The sequence below is a fragment of the Ursus americanus genome, chromosome 4 (assembly GCF_024610735.1).
Source record: "Ursus americanus isolate L20-20 chromosome 4, mUrsAme1.1.p, whole genome shotgun sequence".
NCBI lineage: Eukaryota > Metazoa > Chordata > Mammalia > Carnivora > Ursidae > Ursus > Ursus americanus.
In genome coordinates, this window is record NC_142130.1 from 21174823 (window position 1) to 21193158 (window position 18336).

The 18336-nt window shown below is 53.0% G+C and overlaps 1 protein-coding gene across 1 annotated transcript; it reads left to right on the forward strand.

The window, feature by feature from the left end:
- The first annotated feature begins 1225 nt into the window (after nt 1-1225).
- DVL3 (dishevelled segment polarity protein 3) lies at nt 1226-17764 on the forward strand. The gene is made up of 16 exons (XM_045776622.2): nt 1226-1664; nt 7019-7088; nt 7627-7748; nt 7870-7979; nt 8175-8310; nt 8496-8589; nt 8784-8853; nt 9475-9614; nt 9799-9875; nt 9990-10057; nt 10206-10355; nt 11108-11239; nt 11425-11592; nt 14568-14783; nt 14881-15291; nt 16153-17764. The coding sequence occupies exons 1-16, from the start codon at nt 1504-1506 to the stop codon at nt 16182-16184; spliced, it is 2157 nt and encodes a 718-aa protein (XP_045632578.1). The 5' UTR covers nt 1226-1503; the 3' UTR covers nt 16185-17764.
- The last annotated feature ends 572 nt before the right edge of the window (nt 17765-18336 follow it).

Here is an 18336-nt window from a genome sequence, read left to right on the forward strand (position 1 = left end):
AGAGTTTATTCCTGCCTTGAGCCTTTATACCTGGCTGTGCCCTCTGCCTGGAATGCTTTTCCCCCACACTGGACCTTCTTCTAGCTGCTGTTTTTTTCCATTCTATGTCATAGCTGAAATGGAAGAGTCTTCTCTAACCACCCATGGTTCTCTTCTCCCTTCTACTACCACATCACTCCGTTTTATCATTTTCATAGCACTTATCCCTCTGAAGTTGTATCTTACAAGCTCGTGTGCCTCCTTTCAGGTGAGTGAAAGTCCTGAGGGCAGCCTTAACTGTCTTGTTTTCAAGTTTGCAGAGTATGCCTTGCACCTTAGTGGGCACCCATTTATTAAATGAATTAAAAGCTAAGGGGTGAAGAGATCTGTCAGAGACCGATTATACCTAGTTCTGATTTGAGACTTACTGTCCCAGTCTTGCACTCATTTTCATTCTTACACTCATTCTGCATCAGTCCATTTATTAAGCCACCGCTTTGCACCTAGGTATTGTACTGAGGTTGTTTTTGTTTTTGTTTTTTTAGATTTTTATTTGTTTATTTTGAGAGAGAGAGCGAGAGAGAGCAGAAGCAGAGGGGAGGGGCAGAGGAAGAGGGAGAAGCAGACTCCCCGCTGAGCCAGGAGCGGGATGGGAGTCGATCCCAGGGCCCTGAGACCAAGGCAAACGCTGAGCCGAAGGCAAACGCTGAGCCGAAGGCAAACGCTTAAATGACTGAGCCACCCAGGAGTCCGGTACTGAGCTTATAAGAAGGAATCAGAATTCGATTCCCTTCTGTCCTCAAGGAACTCAGTTTGGTAGACTCAGTGACAGCAGCTATGCTTTCCAACAGACCCTAAAATGGCCACGTGAAGGTCACTTTCCTCCATCGACACCCGGTCAGAACCCCCCCCCCCCCACCTCTGGGGACCAAAGTGCCCCCAGGCTGCTGAGGAGCAGCCGATCTCTCTTGGGTCCAGAACCAGGGCCTTGATGAGTCCGCGAACGCGGCCATCCTGTTGAGATCCGCCCTTCCCTGTCTGGGGAGCCTAGGCGACCGCCACCAAGCTCCCCGCAGGCCTGGGACCGGAGCGTAGGCAGCCGAGCTCACCGCCCGGCGGGTGGGCGGGGTGTCCGCGGGGCCCGGCAGAGGGCCCGGCCTTCTGCCTTGTGGCCAGCGCGGCTCGGCGGCGGCCAGGGGCGGAGCTCGCGCCGGGGCGGGGCCGCGCCGGGGTCGGGGGAGGGGAGCGGGCCGATCCGCGGAGCAGAGCCGGGAGGGCCGCGGCCACCGGAAGAGTCACCGTCGCCAGCCGAGCCGGGAGAGTGGGGAGCGGAAGCGGCGGCCGCGGCGGCGGCAGGCGGCGCTGGGACCCGGGAGCGGCCGGAGAACAAGGGAGCTGGCGCCGCGGCCGGCCGCCGAGCTAGGCTGAGCCGCTGGGCCGCGCCGAGCGCCGTCGCCGCCCGAGAGGCCCGGCCCGGCCGCCGGAGCAGGCCGCGCGCGGGCCGCCGGGCCCGAGGCCGGAGCCATGGGCGAGACCAAGATCATCTACCACCTGGACGGGCAGGAGACGCCGTACCTGGTGAAGCTGCCCCTGCCCGCCGAGCGCGTCACCTTGGCAGACTTTAAGGGCGTTCTGCAGCGACCCAGCTATAAGTTCTTCTTCAAGTCTATGGACGACGATTTCGGGTGAGGATGGCCCCCGCCTCACCTCCGGGGGACCCCGGCCCCTCCGGCTTCTCGGGGCCCTCTCGGCCAGTTTGGACTCCCTTTGCTACACTGGCTTCTAGCCCCACTCTGGATTCCAGGGGGCGACTTGGGCATTTGGTCCCCCCCTGGCTTTTTCAGATGCTGGAGTTCTAGCCCCTTTAGGGACTCTCCATTTACCTCTTGTGGGGGATCTAGGCCCCCCTAGTTTAGGAGGACGTCCAGCTCCCCAAAAGCAACCAGAGTTCCAACCCCCCTCACCTCCTCACAGACCAGTGGCCTACATAGACAGACACACCCCCCCTCCTCCACACGATTCCAGAGCCAGAGTCCCCAGCCTAACGCCTGCCAAGGGAGCCACCTTTTTAGCAGAGATTTGGGGTGTTTGGCACTCGGCCTTTGACCTCTCCATCTTTTCAGCTCCCAACTCAGAGCCATATTTGGAGTAGTGCATCTAGGGGCTATGCTGTGGGACTTTGAACTGGGGGGAGGGGGAGTTGGGGGGGTGGTTTCAGGGGCCAGGCTGCAAGCTAAGGCCAGAAAACCTAACGTTTATTTAGCTGTCTACCCTTTCTTTTGGGGTGTTCAGGATGTTGTCAAGGAATTGGAGTGCCTGACCCCTGAGAAGTCCCCACTGGCCTAGGTGCTGATTTCCCTTCAGAATTGGGGCCTTTTTCCTCTAGATGGTGGCCAAGGGGGAGACCTTGGAAAGGGCCTCAGAGACTGGATAGGAGGGCCAGGAAGAGTCTCTTCGAGTTCTTCATCTTCCTCTCCCTGGCGGGGTCTTCTCCACCCAGCTGCAGGGCTTTGGACAGGCGGAGTTTGGAATCAGCCACTTCCCCTTTAAGAGGGGATGGAATGTTGGAGCCGGAAGGTTCTGTAGCAGCTGGCCTGGGAGGGGGAGCCTGGCCCATCCCCTCACCGCCCCCCCAACTCCCAGGGGACTGGGGGAGGGGGAGGCCCCCAGACTTGCCTGCCCCACACTAACTGGGCACTGGGCCTGGAGGCCTGTGGGGAAGGCCTTCCCTGGGCCCTCCGGGCCTAAAGCCTGTCTCTGCAGCCCCAGCCTAAGGCCTGCACTGTTATTTGGAGCTGAGGCCCCAGAGCTGAGTGAGGGGAGACATTCTCCTCCCCAGTGTTGATGAGTCTGGGTTCTCTTCCAAGACCCCTGCCCTCTTGGCCCTGGGAAGCAAGCACCTTTTCTCTCTTCTGCTAGCATGTTTTGCTGTCACCTTTCCCCATGGAACTCAGGGTTTGATGAGCCATGAGATCCTATGTGTGAGTGCTTTGTACAGTGGGAAGTGCTACCCAGCTTCTGACCATTCTTGCTTCTGTTGTTGTTCCTGCCCTGGGGTGGGGTACTCCTGGTGTAGTAATGATTGTCTGGCTTCAGTCCAGAGACAGACACCCCTGATTGGAAGATTCTGAAGAGGGATTGATCTGCGTGGGGTGAGAGTGAGGGGGGCAGATGCCTTGGCCTGGTAAGAGCAAAACAGAGTTGGAAGAGACCAAGATGCCACCTCAGGGTATGAGGTAGGGGAAATCAGCTAGAGTCCCGGGTGCTGGAGCCACCCTGGGACTGGATGCCTTGAGGCACTAGGATAGGCCTGTGTCTCCACCCTCAACTCACCCCTGAGCCCAATGGGCTTAGCACCCCCCCCCACCAAACCTAGACCTCTCTGGGCTGCGTCCCACTCCCCCTGGTCAAGCCAGGCCTAACTACAGTCATAGGGTCCCCATTACATCTGCTCACAGTTGACTTAATGTTCTTTAAATTCACTGCCAGTTCACTCACTCTTTCTTAGCTTGACCCAATCAGTAATATGAAATCACAGGTCTTATTTTCTATTTGTATTTCTTCCTACCATATGTTAAAAATAAATACTTAACTATTGAGTTAAACATTCATTCAGGTGCACCTGAAGCGATCTTGCATACGTTAGTGGTACTTGAACCATCCTTTGCAAAATATTACAGTAGACTGTTTTAACAGGGTTGAAAACAAAGCTAAAGGAGGAGATTGATTTTGTTTTTATCCCTAGAAGGATTATTGAGCAGGAGAGGGCTAGGGCTGTCTTGTCACAGAGAACTAGCGACTGAGAAATATATATTTCATTTATTTAACGAACTCTTTTTATGGTGCTTCAGTGTGTGTGCACTGATTTAGTGCTTTTCAGATCTTTACTCATTCAGTCATCTTAATAGCCCTATGAAATAAGTATTAATATCGCCAGTTTACTGATGAAGAAATTAGAGCACAGAGAAAACGTAAGTAACTTACCCAAGGCCACACAGCTAGTAAGTGGCAGAGCTTGATTCTGCCTCAGAAATCTGGCTCCAATGTCTAAGACCTTAATCACACAATTGTAGGTGTTATTATTACCATCACCATTGAACAGATACATCCTCTCTGAGGGAGATGCTGAGCCTTGGCAAACTATAGAGGTGATAGGGCTGCCACTTATCCTAGCCCCATGAGACCAGGGTCAGGCAGAGGCCAGCGACCTCTGCTGACAGATGGGAGAGTGGGTCAGAGGAGAAAGGCTGCTCTCCAAGCTCACCCTTTGAGATTCTGGTTTGTGAGGCCTGAGGACTCCCCACCTCCCATCTGGTCTCCAGAAGTACTTGTCCAGCTAAGGTAGGCCAGACCCTTTTAAATTATTTGGGAAAGGGAGGAAGAATAAACATTTTTAGCACTGAGGGAGATAGGGGATGGATGCTAGAGCGGCCTTGAGCTGTGGGCAGGAGCAACGTGGGAAGTTGGGCTACCAACTCTGTTGCTCCCCACTCCATGTCACGTAACTGCCCTACCTCTGGGCCTTCTACCCAAAGCACATGGCTCTTCCCTTGTCTTCCCCAGGTCCAAATTGCCCCATCCTCTGCATTTAGCTTTTAAAGTTATGGCACTTTATTCTGTTTATCCTTACACCTGCCCAGCTCCTAGCCAGGACCTGACACCTAAATAATACTCAAGAGATGTCTGACCAGTGAACACATCTGTTGTCTTATGGTTCTGACCACTTCCCACTTGCCATATACTTGTATGAACTATCCATTGGGCCATAACCTCCAAGGACAAGGCAGGCTCCTGGTCTGATGCTTCTTCAGGTTTATACAATGGCAAGCACAGGATTTAAAACCCGCTGGGCTCTTAGCAAAGTCTTTTTAAGGGAATGAATGACTATGGACAATGAGTGATGTGCGGATTTGTTTGGTCCCTGCCCTTAGAAACTTACACCTAGTTGGAAAGAGAGTAGGGAACCTGCTAAAAATTGACACAGCTAATAACTAGCTTTTATTGTAATCCTAGAGCGTGCCAGGCAGTCACAAATTCCACTTACCAGGATAAGACAAAGGTTTGGAAAAGTTAAAAAACGTCTCTAAGATAGAGGGCTAATAAGTGGCAGAATTAGAACCCAAATTTGTTCAACTCTGCTTGGGGTGTGTGTGTGTGTGTGTGTGTGTGTGTGTGTGTGTGTGTGTGTTAGTGCTGTGCAACCCTGAGCCGTTCATCTCCACGGTGGGAAGGGGAGGCCTGTCTGAGGTCCCCCAAGGCTGTTGCTGAAGATCAGCTGATCGTTATGAGTCAGCAGAGCCTTGGCGACCTGTCGGTGACCCCTAGAAAGAGAGGAAACATCTGTAGCATTGGAGCTGTGTGGTGGGGACTGCTGGGGAGGGAGTGGTGGGGACTTAGCAGCCGTTTCCCCCCACAGGGAGACCCTCTCCAGAGCAGATCAGTCTCTGCCATGCGACCCACATACCCCATTTTCCTTTGAGCCCCAGTTCCCATATTGGACTGCAAGCTTAGGGTACCCTGTGGCCAGCCTGGCTGGTGACTCTGAGCTAACCTCCATGTCCCTTCTTCTTAGCATGTTCTATCCCTAGGCTTTCTGCCTCTGTGGGTTTGACCAGGATGATTAGAGCTGCTTTCCCAGGGTCTTTGTGGGGTTGAAAATGGTGGAGGAACCAGAGCTGAATGGGAGGGAGAAGGGCAGGCTCGGTCTTCGAACTTGGCTCTCAGTCCAAGAATGTGAGCATCACAAGGAGCCAAGCACATTCCCTGCTCTGGGCAGAAGCTGCTCCAAGAACAAGGAAGGACTAGGCTTCCCAGCCTCCTTCCTTTCTATCTTCCCTCTCTGCTCACAACCCCAGGCATGTGTCTTCCTCTTGCCCCTGATCACATCTTTCCAGCTCTGTACTCCTGGGGTGTTTGACACAGTCTGGGGCCCGCAAACTTTTCCATTCCTTTCCCTGGCCCCAAACTGTAATCACGGTCTGACTTCTTGCCTTGATGCATCCCCCAACCCAAACTACATGCCAAACACATCTCACTGCCTCCGTGCCCCACATCACTGTCTACCCCACCACCACCACCACACACACAGATCCACGTCACCTGCCACTGTATGAGAAAAAATGTGAAATACCATGGAAAGACCATAGGTTTTGTGGTCAGGCAAGCTTGGGGTTGAATTCCAGCTCTGACATCTTCCAGCTCTGCAACCTGGGATGTTACTGAATGTTTCTCCATTTCTTTACTCATAAAATGAGGGTCTTGTCCATATAATGAAGGTGATGTGAAGATTATGCATTCTAACTGTAGGGAGATAAGATGGTATAATAGGTAATAGTAAAGGCTAAAGAATCACGCTGACCAGGATTCAAATTCCAGCTTTAATTGGTGGTGTGACTGTAAGTGAATTTGTGAACCTACTAAGCCTTAGTTTCCCCATCTGTATCTATCTTAGCATTGCTGTGAGTATTAAATGAAATGACACAAGTGTTTAGCTTAGTGCTTGGCCCATGATAACATGCTCAGTAAATGAGAGCAGTTGGTACTATTATCCTAATGGCAGTGGAGGATATTCAGTAAATACCTCTTGCCCTTTTCTTTCCTAATTTCCTTAAACTTCTCATCCACACCTCCCAGAAGAATGTCAGGATTCCCAAGAAGGGAAGTCAGAGATAAGGCTATGCTTTGTCCTAGTTTAGGGTCAGAGGGGAAGAATAAGTCCAGCCCAGAAGAGCTATGTTGGGGCTGGGTAAAGCACTCTCAAAGGTTCTAGGGAGTAGCCACATTCATGGGGGACAGCAATTTGTCAGGTGTAATTTACAATCACCTGATAGTGGAGAGGACATCCCAGGATGGCATTTGGCCTGGGCAGGGCTGGTTTCTTCCTGGTGGTGCTAAAGAGCTGCTGCTTCCATTTGAATAGGCTTAGGCTGGTGGCATGATTCCCAGTTCAGGGTGGAGGATCTCTTGAATTAGGATTGTGAGGACACTTCCATTTCCACCCCAGAAAGCTCACTCTGACACCCCCACCCTTTCCCTGCAGAGTGGTGAAGGAGGAGATATCCGACGACAATGCCAAGCTGCCCTGCTTCAATGGCCGGGTGGTGTCTTGGGTAAGGAGCCCTCCTCGGCCCTCCCTTCTCCTGCGTTCCTGCGGTGGGCTAGACAGAGGAATAGCATTGCTAAGATTATAACTGGTGGTTTTATACTTCAATATCTGAATCTCCCCTGAGATTTCTACCTGAACTGTTTCTCACCCCAGACTCTGTAGCCTTGGTGAAAGGTGGCGGGGGGCGGGGGGGGGGAGGTGGAATGTGCAGAAAGGGAGGGACAGAAACACTCATCAGAGACACAGATGTCTCCTATGCCCTTTGAGGCACTTTGCCTCAGGTTCCAGCCAATCTCTGCCTTGGACCACTGACCCTTGTTCTCTGCCCCCATCCCATTGCAATAGCTCATGCCTTCCATCCTCCCCATCCACGAGCAGTGAGTCCATTCCTCATCTCAGCTGACCTTGCACAGTCCTGTCTCTTCTACCTCCATATCCCCTGCTTCATTCTCCCCGAGTCTGCATGCCCTGCCAGAAGCCAACCACCTGCTACTTCCCTGGTGCCCCAGTACCATAATACCCGCCCATTCTTTCCCCATCAGTTGGTGTCTGCTGAGGGCTCACACCCAGAGCCGGCTCCCTTCTGTGCTGACAACCCATCAGAACTGCCACCGCCCATGGAACGCACAGGAGGCATTGGGGACTCCCGGCCCCCATCCTTCCAGTGAGTGTGGCATGAGAGTGGAGCGGGCCCATGGGGGAGGGCTGCATCAGCTCAGCCCAGGGCTGGGGGGAGGGAGGCCCCAGCCTGCCCCCTCTCCCACCAAGTCCTCTCTTCCCTGCAGCCCTCATGCTGGTGGAGGCAGCCAGGAGAACCTGGACAATGACACAGAGACGGACTCCTTGGTGTCTGCCCAGCGCGAGCGGCCACGCAGGAGGGATGGCCCAGAGCACAGTGCGTCTTCCTGAACAGACGCCTTCCCTCCCCACCCCCACACCTTCCCCCGCTGCTTCCATTCAGCTACCCGCTTCTCTGCCCTTTCCTGAGCTCTGGGTATGCCTGGCCCCAGTGCAGTCCCTAGCCCAGCCCTGTGTCCTCCCTTCCCTCCTACATTGACACTGTGAACCCAGCTGTCTCTGTTCCCTGCAGCAACCCGGCTAAATGGAACTGCAAAGGGGGAACGGCGGCGAGAGCCAGGGGGTTATGATAGCTCATCTACACTTATGAGCAGCGAGTTAGAGACCACCAGCTTCTTTGATTCGGATGAGGATGATTCCACCAGCAGGTGGGGCTTTGGTTTCATTGGTACTATGGGGCAGGTGACCCCTGAGGAGCCCTGACCCCACCTCCCCCCAGGATGGTGGGACCCTGGGAGGGCTGTGGGCTTTGCATGGGGGAGTTGGGCCCTGCGGTGCCTCTTGTGGGGCAGGGCTGGGCCAGCCTGGTGGGGAACGACTGTGGGCCCCCCAGGTTCAGCAGCTCAACAGAGCAGAGCAGCGCCTCACGCCTGATGAGAAGACATAAGCGGCGGCGGAGGAAGCAGAAGGTTTCTCGGATTGAGCGGGTACGGGCCCTGAGATGCCAGGGATGGGTGGGGGCAGATCCAGGGTGTGTGCTTCCTTAGACCCCTCCTATTGGGCCAGGATTTGAGCCTTAGAGGGGAGGGGGTGCTGAGGGCTCACCTTGAGGAGGCCCTCGGTGGGAGCAGTGAGTTCTTGGCCACCTCTATGTGCTGCTCAGGGCCTCTGTCTATTCCAGTCCTCGTCCTTCAGCAGTATCACGGACTCCACCATGTCCCTCAACATCATCACAGTCACTCTCAACATGGGTGAGTCTGGTGAAACAACACTCTTGAGGGCCTACTATATGGCAGACACTGGGCAGACTTCAGGAGTTCAGAGAGGCACAAGATATGTTCCCTGCCCCCAAGGAGCTTTCTCTCATAAACATAAACTGACACATAAATTGATCATTTCAGTAGCTCATGATCAGGGCTATGACAGAGACAAAGCACAGAGGATGGCATCAGGGAAGACTTCCTGGAGAAAGTAATTTCTGATTCCTATCCCCGTCCCTTTTCCAGCCATTGCTTGTTGCTCTCTGATTTCTGCCCTAGATACTGTCTTTAGGAGATAGCTGGATGTAGTAAAAAGAGCCCCAACCTTAGAATTTAAGTCTGAGTTTGAATCCTGGTTTTGCCACTTAATGACTTAGAAAAGTCACTGAAGCTCTCTGGACCTCAGTTGCCTGCTTTGTAAAATGGGACTAAGAGTCCCTGTGGCAGAGCTAGCAAGGACTGAATGGAAGTATGCTTGACCATGCTGAACACGGGGCCTGATTCAGGTTCGATGAATGTTAGTTCCCATCCCTTTCCACCCTTTCCTAATAAGGGGTTGAGAATTTCGGTAGGAACCTTGTTCCCCTCTTAAGGTTATATTACTCTCTGTAGAAAAGTACAACTTTCTGGGCATCTCCATTGTGGGCCAAAGCAACGAGCGTGGTGACGGAGGCATCTATATCGGCTCTATCATGAAGGGTGGGGCTGTGGCTGCGGATGGACGCATCGAGCCAGGAGATATGCTGTTACAGGTACCACTGCCCACCGGAGACGGTGGTGTGGATGGGGAGTAGGGAGATAATCCCTACCCCCTGTACCCTGCTCATTTAGAGGCCACTTCTTGGTAGGGGGAAGACCTCCTGAATCACCAAGCTCAGCTTCCCTACCCACCTCCCCAACCCAGCTGCTTATCCCACTTCTGGCCCTCTCTCCCAGGTAAACGAGATCAACTTTGAGAACATGAGTAATGACGACGCAGTCCGGGTACTGCGGGAGATTGTGCACAAACCGGGGTATGGATGGGATGGGACATTGGGAAGGAGGGGGCAAGCATTTCTGGCTGTCAGGCAGGGGGTTGGTCTGGGCTCCATGCATCCCGCCCTCACTAGGGACACCCTTGCTTTCAGGCCCATCACCCTGACTGTAGCCAAGTGCTGGGACCCAAGTCCACGTGGTTGCTTCACACTGCCCAGGAGTAAGTGGTTGGGGGACTTGGCTCTAAAGCTGGTGGTGCTTGGCACACGTGAGCCCTTCCTTCTGTGTTGCCCTGAACCCTCATACCTACCCTGTGGGGCCTGGCAGTGGGCTGCATGGGCAGCCTCTGACTCTCATCCTCCCTGCAGGCGAGCCCATCCGGCCCATTGACCCTGCAGCCTGGGTCTCCCACACTGCAGCCATGACCGGCACCTTCCCTGCCTATGGCATGAGCCCCTCCCTGAGCACCATCACCTCCACCAGCTCTTCCATCACCAGCTCCATCCCTGACACAGAGCGTGAGTGTCCAACCCTGCCCCCTAGGCCCGGCAGATGGGGCCAGGTGGGAGGGACTGATGAAGGCCCATGTGGAAACTCTTGCTTAAAAGTCAGAGGGGGCTGGAGAGGGGGCTGAGTTCATTCCAGCTACCTCACACTGCAGCTTCCCTCAGTGGACACCTGACCCTCACTAAACAGTGTTTGCCTCTGAACCTGTATTGAGCACCCCGCAATCCTCAGTTTCCTCTAGTAAAATGGGACTAATGATATGCATTCTACCGGGTTCTGGGGGGTGGGGTCTTTAATGAGGGGATATAAGTGAAGCCTCGATCCCAGTACGTGACAAAGTAAGCACTCGGTAAATGGCTGCCATTTTTATTATAACGTGTATCATACACTATGCTAAGCACCTTCATTTATATTATTTAATTCTTTCTTCAAATATCTTTGCAAAATATGGGGTGCCTGGGTGGCTCAATTGGTTAAGCATTGGACTCTTGATCTCAGCTCAGGTCTTGAACTCAGGGTTGTGAGTTCAAGCCCTGTGTAGGGCTCCACGTTGGATGTGGAGCCTACTTTAAAAAAAAAAAAATCCTTGCAAAATAAATATTAAAGTCCCTATTTTTACAGAGGAGGAAACTAAGTGTCCTAGAAGTCAGTAATGTGCCCACCATTGGTCCATAGTTATTAGGTGGTAGATCTGCAGTGCAAACTCGTCTCTACATAACTCTGTAGCCCCTTTCTGCCTCACCATTCTGCCTCCCACCCCCAGGCCTAGACGACTTCCACCTGTCCATCCACAGTGACATGGCCGCCATTGTAAAAGCCATGGCCTCCCCTGAATCTGGGCTGGAGGTCCGTGACCGCATGTGGCTCAAGATTACCATCCCCAACGCTTTCATCGGTGAGAGGGCCCCAGGGTGGGATGAAGGACGGGGTGGGGAGTGATGGGGCAGGGCAGGCTGGGGGCGAAGATCTCCCTTGGGCCACTCCTTTGAGCTGGAACCACCCCCAGCCTTGTGGCTTCTGTGAAGTCAGATGAGCCCAAGTCAGGTGGGCCTCCCAATCAAGTGGCGGCCTTGCCCCCAGGCTCGGATGTGGTGGACTGGCTATATCACAACGTGGAAGGCTTCACTGACCGGAGAGAGGCCCGCAAGTATGCCAGCAACCTGCTAAAAGCCGGCTTCATCCGCCACACTGTCAACAAGATCACCTTCTCTGAGCAGTGCTACTACATCTTCGGTGACCTCTGTGGCAGTATGTGCCTCCCCCACCTCCTTGCTCTGTCTCCTGGCTGGGAGTGGGGAGGTGCCTAGGGATGTGGCAGCAGACCCCAGGGAGCCCACATGAGGCGTGAGCGGGCAGTCAAGCTGGGGGCCCAGCTTGAGGCCTGACACGGGCCTCCCTCTCTAGTAGAAGCAGAACCTGGTCAGGCCTTTTCACCTGCTCTGCGTCCCCGTCTTGGGGCTGGCATTTCCTAAGTGCCTCTTCTGTTTCTGGCACCATGCTGTTTGTTTCTAAGCATTATTTCACTCTTGCTCAGTCCTTACAACCCCTGCCTCCTCACCTTCTGGGAGATGGATCACTATCCCTATTTCAGCTGAGGAAACTGAGGCTTCGAGAAGTTAAATAGTCCACCCATTCTCACAGCCAGATGCAGAGGAGTTAGGTCTTGGGACCAGGTCTTTCTGGCTCAGAGTCCTTTTTCTTACTACCACCTGGAGCTGCCTAGGTGTGTGGTGTTGCAGAAACATTGTCTTAGCAAGGTCAAACAGAGATCCTACCGTTGGCCCCTGATCACCCTCCCAGCACCAAGCAGGTTCCACCAAGGCAGGACCTGGGGCTGGCCTAAGGCTCCAAGTTCCCAGCCTCCTCAGACCCTTGAGGTTGGGCTGGGCCTTGGGATGAAACTGAAAAAAACTGTCAGGGCCAGCTTATAGAGGACTCTGCAAGCTGCCCTGAGCAGTTTGGACTTGACCCCGAGAGAGTGCAAAGCCAATGAGGGTTTTTAAGGAGGAAAGGTTTGCAAGGAACCCCCCTTCTCCTCCTGAGCATGTAGACAGCCCTTGGGAAGGAAGGGCAGTCCTCAAAACAGGACAGCACTGCTCAGGGCTGGGAGCAGAAGCCCACTCCCCACAGCCGCCTCTGCCTCAAGGAGCCTTTTGTCAGCCCAGTGGTGCTTGCTGGCTGGAGTCCAAAAACTGACTTAAAATGCTTCAGATTAGGTTCCAAGACTAGAAAGGCTGTTGCTACAGAGCACAAGTTCATGATGGAGGGTGACAGGTGCTTAGGGTTTTGGAGGTGGACAATTCTGAGTTCAAATCCTAGCCCCGCCCTCACCGTGTGAACATGAGTAAGTCACAGCCTCTAACTGCCTCAATTTCTTGATCTGTAAGTTGGAGGTAATAGTAGAACCTATCCCAGAGCTATTTAGAGGTTAAGACAAACGTATATGATGCTTTTAGCACCACGTTCGGCCCACAGTAAGTGCTCTAAAAAAGTTCTCCATTATTCATAAATTTAATTGATTCTAAGGTGAACATTTCTTTCACTTTTCAGTATCTCTAAAATTGGGGTACATCATAATTAATGGTTTCTTAGACTCAATCCTGTGTGTTTATTATTATCATCATTAATAGAAGTCAGCCTTGGCCCTGAACCTCCAGGGACCCCTAAAGCTTCTCAAGACAGCTGTGGTTTTTGCTCAAGAAATGTTCCATCCCTGGGGCCTTCTGGGTCTTCTACCCATGGGCCAAGGACCCCCAGAGGCCCAGTTCAGGGATATGATGAGAGGTCATTTTCTTCTCAGTGGCCAAGTTCTCCTCAGCCTCCTCAGCAGGCTCAAAGGAAAGAATTGGGGACCTGGGATCCCTAGGAGCCCACAGTCACTCCCCTCAGGACAATAGCCTGGAGGCTGAAATAGTCACCAGCTCTTGGGGCATGAGCCAAGGCAGGCCCCTGCTCCTCACCACCCATGCAGGCCTTGATAGGTTGATGGCTTAGGTGGTAGACTCCACAGACTGCCTCCGTCCTCTCAGATTCCCCTCTCCTGACCTCTTCTCCCCTGGAAGGTTGGGCTGGCTTACTTAAGGAGTCCATGTGTATCCAGGAGCTGGCCCATAGGACAATTCCAGCTCTCTCAGAGCTCTGGGACCTGGTATGATGAGGTATGAGCAAGGGGTGTCCCAGGCAGGTAATCACTTCTGGTGGCCCCTTGTATTCCCTTTCAAGTAGTTCCAACATAGGTGGGGGCAGCCTTGTCCTTAAGGAGTGCACAATTTACTGTGGGAGCCAGAGTCATGAAACAGGTAATGTTAATCCTGTGAAGAATGAGGCCTGGCTGGGAATGGGGTGTTTTCTTTCTGAGCCCTTTCCACCTTCCCCAGCAACACCAGAAAATCCATCTGGACCAAGGCCCTTCTGTGTGGGGAGGCTCTGAAAGGCCTATGTTCATTCTGGCCTATAATGGGTTTGGGTTTTTTTTTTTTTGTTTTTTTTTTTTAGTCCTAGGTGAAGGGAGAGGGCAAAATTTCACCTGCATTTCCCCAAACTGCTCCCTACTCTTTACTAATGACTAACTTGGAAAAGTAAGAAGAAAGTAAGCAACTCCAAGCTTCTGCTCTGGCTACAGTTTGGATTGACCTCAGGCAGGTCATTTAACCTCTCTAGACTTCACTTTCCTCATCTGGAAAAATTGTGACTAATGCCCTCTTCATAGGATGGTGGTAACATTTGCATGAGGTGAAGGGCTTTGTATCGTGCCTAATGACTTCCAGGTTTGCCATACCTGTCTGCTCTCTCAGCTTCCCACACTCCCCTAAGTGAACAGAGGAGAACATTGCCTATTTAAGACTTTTGCTCCTTCTTCCGGTTTACTGAGGAAGGAGGAGAAACTGTCAAACCCTTGAAAGGGAGCCTCCCCAGGACTGGGAGTTGGGTGTCAGGACTGGCCATTGAGCATCTGAAGTGGGGGCTTAGGGCCTTCCTGAGGAGGGTTTTCCTTGGTGCTGTGTCTGCAGGGTCTCCCTCTCCACCATCTCAGGTGGGTGGCAGAGGGGTCTGAAGAAGTGAGAGATCTCTGACCGGTGCCTCCTCTCATTTGGGGGATAAACTACCACTGCTGTTAGGTGTCATTGAAAATGTACCCACCCGATCTAGACCAGGGACCTCTCCTGACCTAGGGGTGTGGGGGCATGGGATAGACCCAGCTCATCTGGCCCTCTCCTCCACAGACATGGCCAACTTGTCCCTCCATGATCACGATGGTTCCAGTGGCGCCTCTGACCAGGACACGCTGGCCCCTTTGCCGCACCCAGGGGCCGCACCTTGGCCCATGGCTTTCCCTTACCAGTACCCACCGCCCCCACACCCCTACAACCCGCACCCAGGCTTCCCAGAGCTGGGGTACAGCTATGGTGGGGGCAGCGCCAGCAGTCAGCACAGTGAAGGTAAGGCAGAGGGGGCGTGGTGGGGGCACAGGCGAGCCCCAAGCTGCTTCTGCAAGCTCTGAGCGTCCCCCACCCTGGGCCTGCCTGTCCCCTACAGGCAGCCGGAGCAGTGGCTCCAACCGTAGCGGCAGTGACCGGCGGAAGGAGAAGGACCCGAAGGCGGGGGACTCGAAGTCCGGAGGCAGCGGCAGCGAGTCGGACCACACAACCCGCAGCAGCCTGCGGGGGCCGCGGGAAAGGGCGCCCAGCGAGCGCTCGGGTCCTGCCGCCAGCGAGCATAGCCACCGCAGCCATCACTCAATGGCCAGCAGCCTGCGCAGCCACCACACGCACCCGAGCTACGGCCCCCCCGGCGTGCCCCCGCTCTACGGTCCCCCCATGCTGATGATGCCCCCACCGCCCGCGGCCATGGGGCCCCCAGGAGCCCCTCCGGGCCGCGACCTGGCCTCTGTGCCCCCCGAACTGACAGCCAGCAGACAGTCCTTCCGCATGGCCATGGGAAACCCCAGTGAGTTCTTTGTGGATGTGATGTGAACAGGGCCCCTCTCCCACTTCCATCCCACTCCCACACCCGGGCGGCTGCGTCCCTCTCTCCATCCGTCCGTCTTTTTTACTTTGTCTGGTACCTGAAAGGGAAATAAATTGAACTAAATTCAGGCGCGCTAACTGCTCGCTGGGCGCAGTGAGGGCGGGGTGCACCCACCGATCGCCACTGCGGCCCCTAACCTGCCACCTGCCCCAGCTTGTCCCTCTGTCCACTAACTGCTGCGTAGGCCTTCCCAGGATCCTTCATGTCACTGGGACCCAACTTGCTGGTGCTGCTCCTTATTCCCTCCACACACGTCAGGATTTGACCCTGGCAGTACCCTTAGGGGCCCACTCACCCCTTTATCCCCACCTTTCCCCCTTCAGCAAACTTGCACCATTCATTCCAGCTACATCCGGTGCATCCATTAACCGCATCCCCTCGAGCATGTGTGTTAATCTCTTAACTTCTCCCCCACAATAATGACACCAAAAAATACTTGCTTCATCTGCCCCTCCTCCTAACTGCCCCCCCACCCCGCCCTCTGGGCCGCCTCAGTCCTGCACCCTAGAGCTGTAGTCACTTCCAATAACCATCCAATCTATCCCAGCCTGTGCCCGCCTTTACTAGAAGCCCAAAGGGCCCCCTCAGTTGCCTGAGCTGCTAGTGGCTTCCAGGAAGCATATCTGCGCTACCCCTACATCTATACCCCTATGCCTGCCCTGTGTGCTGGTTCCTTCAGACCCCTAACCCTACTAACCAACAGGCTCATCTCACCTCTGGGCCTGAAACATTTCTTTTCTTTCTTTTTTCTTCCCTCAATTTTTCCTGGGCCTGGAGCAGCCAAGAATTTCGGGCTGTTTGACTTTCTGTGAGCCCCCAGCAAGGGGAGGCCCAGCCTCCGAGGAGACCAGGAACCCTGCTTCAACAGCCCTTCAGGGCTTCCCAAGGATGTTCAGCTCCCACACCCCCATTTCAACATGTTGAGTCACTAGGCTTTTGTGGAGGGCTTCAGCCTCTCACCCATGTATGAGAGACTCTGTTCCCCTTTCCAGAGATTGCCCCATCCCTCTCTCTCTCCTCTCTTTCTGTCTCTCTCTCTTTCTCTCTTACACACACACACACATACACACATGTGCCTATGCAAGTTCACTTAGGCCTCAGGGCTGGTCCCTACCCAGAGGGCTGGACCCTCTCTCCCAGGTTGTAGGGCTGGTCCCCTGCCTTCCAACTCATAAGCTGGGTCTCAGGTTAGGCTCAGCAGAGGACTCCCCAAGCAACTGGCAGGTTGTTCTCACCCTGCCCCTTACTGCACATACCCTTCCCTGATTTCACAGTTACCATGATACCCCAGAGAAAGGTTGGGCAGGGGGACTTCTGAGACTCCTAAATTGCCAGGTTTTAATTTTTACCCTATCTCCAGTTTAAGCAAATCATGACTTTCTCTTTAAACCTCTTCTATAAATTCTCCTGGCTCACCTAGGTGTCCATATTTTTAGGACTGGGGTGTCAAGAGTAGGATTAAGTCTTGAGCTCCAGGCTTTGGGGCAAACCAGGGTAGGGGCATTTTGGCATTCATTCATTTAACCAATACTTCTGGGGGTTTTGGTGACCAAGGGCTGTGTTGGAAGCATGACTCAGTCTTGCCTGCCTTCTAGGAGCTCTAGGTTTGCTCCCAATCCAGGCCATGGCTTTCTCTAGCCACCAGTATAGGGCTGCCTCCTATACTTTTTCTTTTCTGACTCTGCCATGTTCAGCTAACTTGAGAATTCCTCCACTATTGCTCATGCCTTCAGTGTTGGTGCTCTCAGTGTTCGTCTTTGTTTCACTTCTCTTTCCTCTATGTTTACCCCCCAAATGATGTCATCTATCCTGATGTCCTCAATTGCCACTGATATGCTGGTGGTTCTAAAACACGTATCTCCAGCCATAATTTCCCTCCAAATTTTAGATCTGTATTATCACCCACTGGACATCACCATGGATATATCCATATGGACTCAACTCATTTCCCCCATCAAGTGTGTTCCTCCTGAATTCCAATCCTGGTTATCTTTATCACAGTCTACATAGGCACACCAGCTAGGAACATTTATGGGCTTAAATCCCTCCCCATATCTTACTAGTCAGCATATCATATCCATTCCACTCCAACAATCTTTCCTGAATATGGTCCTTCCTCTCCCCCTGCCTCTACTCTAATTCACAGGAGCGTGGGATTTGGAGTCAGGTTGTTCTGGGTTTGAATCCCAGCTCTGCTACTTTTTGGTTTTGTGATAAGAGAGTTATTTAATCTCTCTGAGCCTCAATTCCCTCATATGTAAAATGACAATAATAATACCTACCTCACAGGGTTGTTGTGAGGATTTAAATTAGATATTGTACGAAAAGTGCCTAGCACAGTGCCTGGCACACAGTAGAATAGGTGCTCAATAAATGGTAGCTATTATTATTATTATTATTATTAATTATTTACTCTAAATTGGTAGGGTATTACTGAAGATAAAGCTTTTGGAAAGGTAGCAGTGAAGCTTTGAGTGCTCTGGTTCACGAATTAGAAATGCCTATGTTTGGTCACTCAATAGATTCACACTGTGACCACCATTTCAGGGAGGCCAGATCTTCATCCTGCTGCATCCTGGCTTGTAGCAGGAGGATGCTGGGACAGTAGGGTTTGCAACCAGGTTTGCCCTTTTTTGCCCTTCCTCGCATGATGGGCTTAGCAGCAGTGAAGGCAGCAGGGCATCTCTCCCTACAGAAAGAGAAGAGCTAACATTTTCTTTAGGTCCTGCAAAAGTCAAGCAGGCCTTTCATGTCTGAGGGTTTTCTCTGTCTCTTCTTCTCAGCCTGGTTGCGAAGGCTAACTCTGTCCATCAGAGAGGGGATTTCAAATTCTGTGTCCAGTTAAACTTGCCAATGGTTTTTTAAGCAACATATGTGCTGTCACTAGAAGGCACACAGGTCCTGGGCTCGAGAGGTCACATACATATGTACAGCTGGGATAGAACAGACATTCTTGAAAAACTT

Coding starts and splice junctions, on each gene's coding strand:
- DVL3 (XM_045776622.2), top strand. CDS start 1,504: ATGGGCGAGACCAAGATCATCTACCACCTGGACGGGCAGGAGACGCCG. Junction 7,089..7,626: donor ATGGCCGGGTGGTGTCTTGG/GTAAGGAGCCCT, acceptor TTTCCCCATCAG/TTGGTGTCTGCTGAGGGCTC. Junction 8,311..8,495: donor GAGGATGATTCCACCAGCAG/GTGGGGCTTTGG, acceptor TGGGCCCCCCAG/GTTCAGCAGCTCAACAGAGC.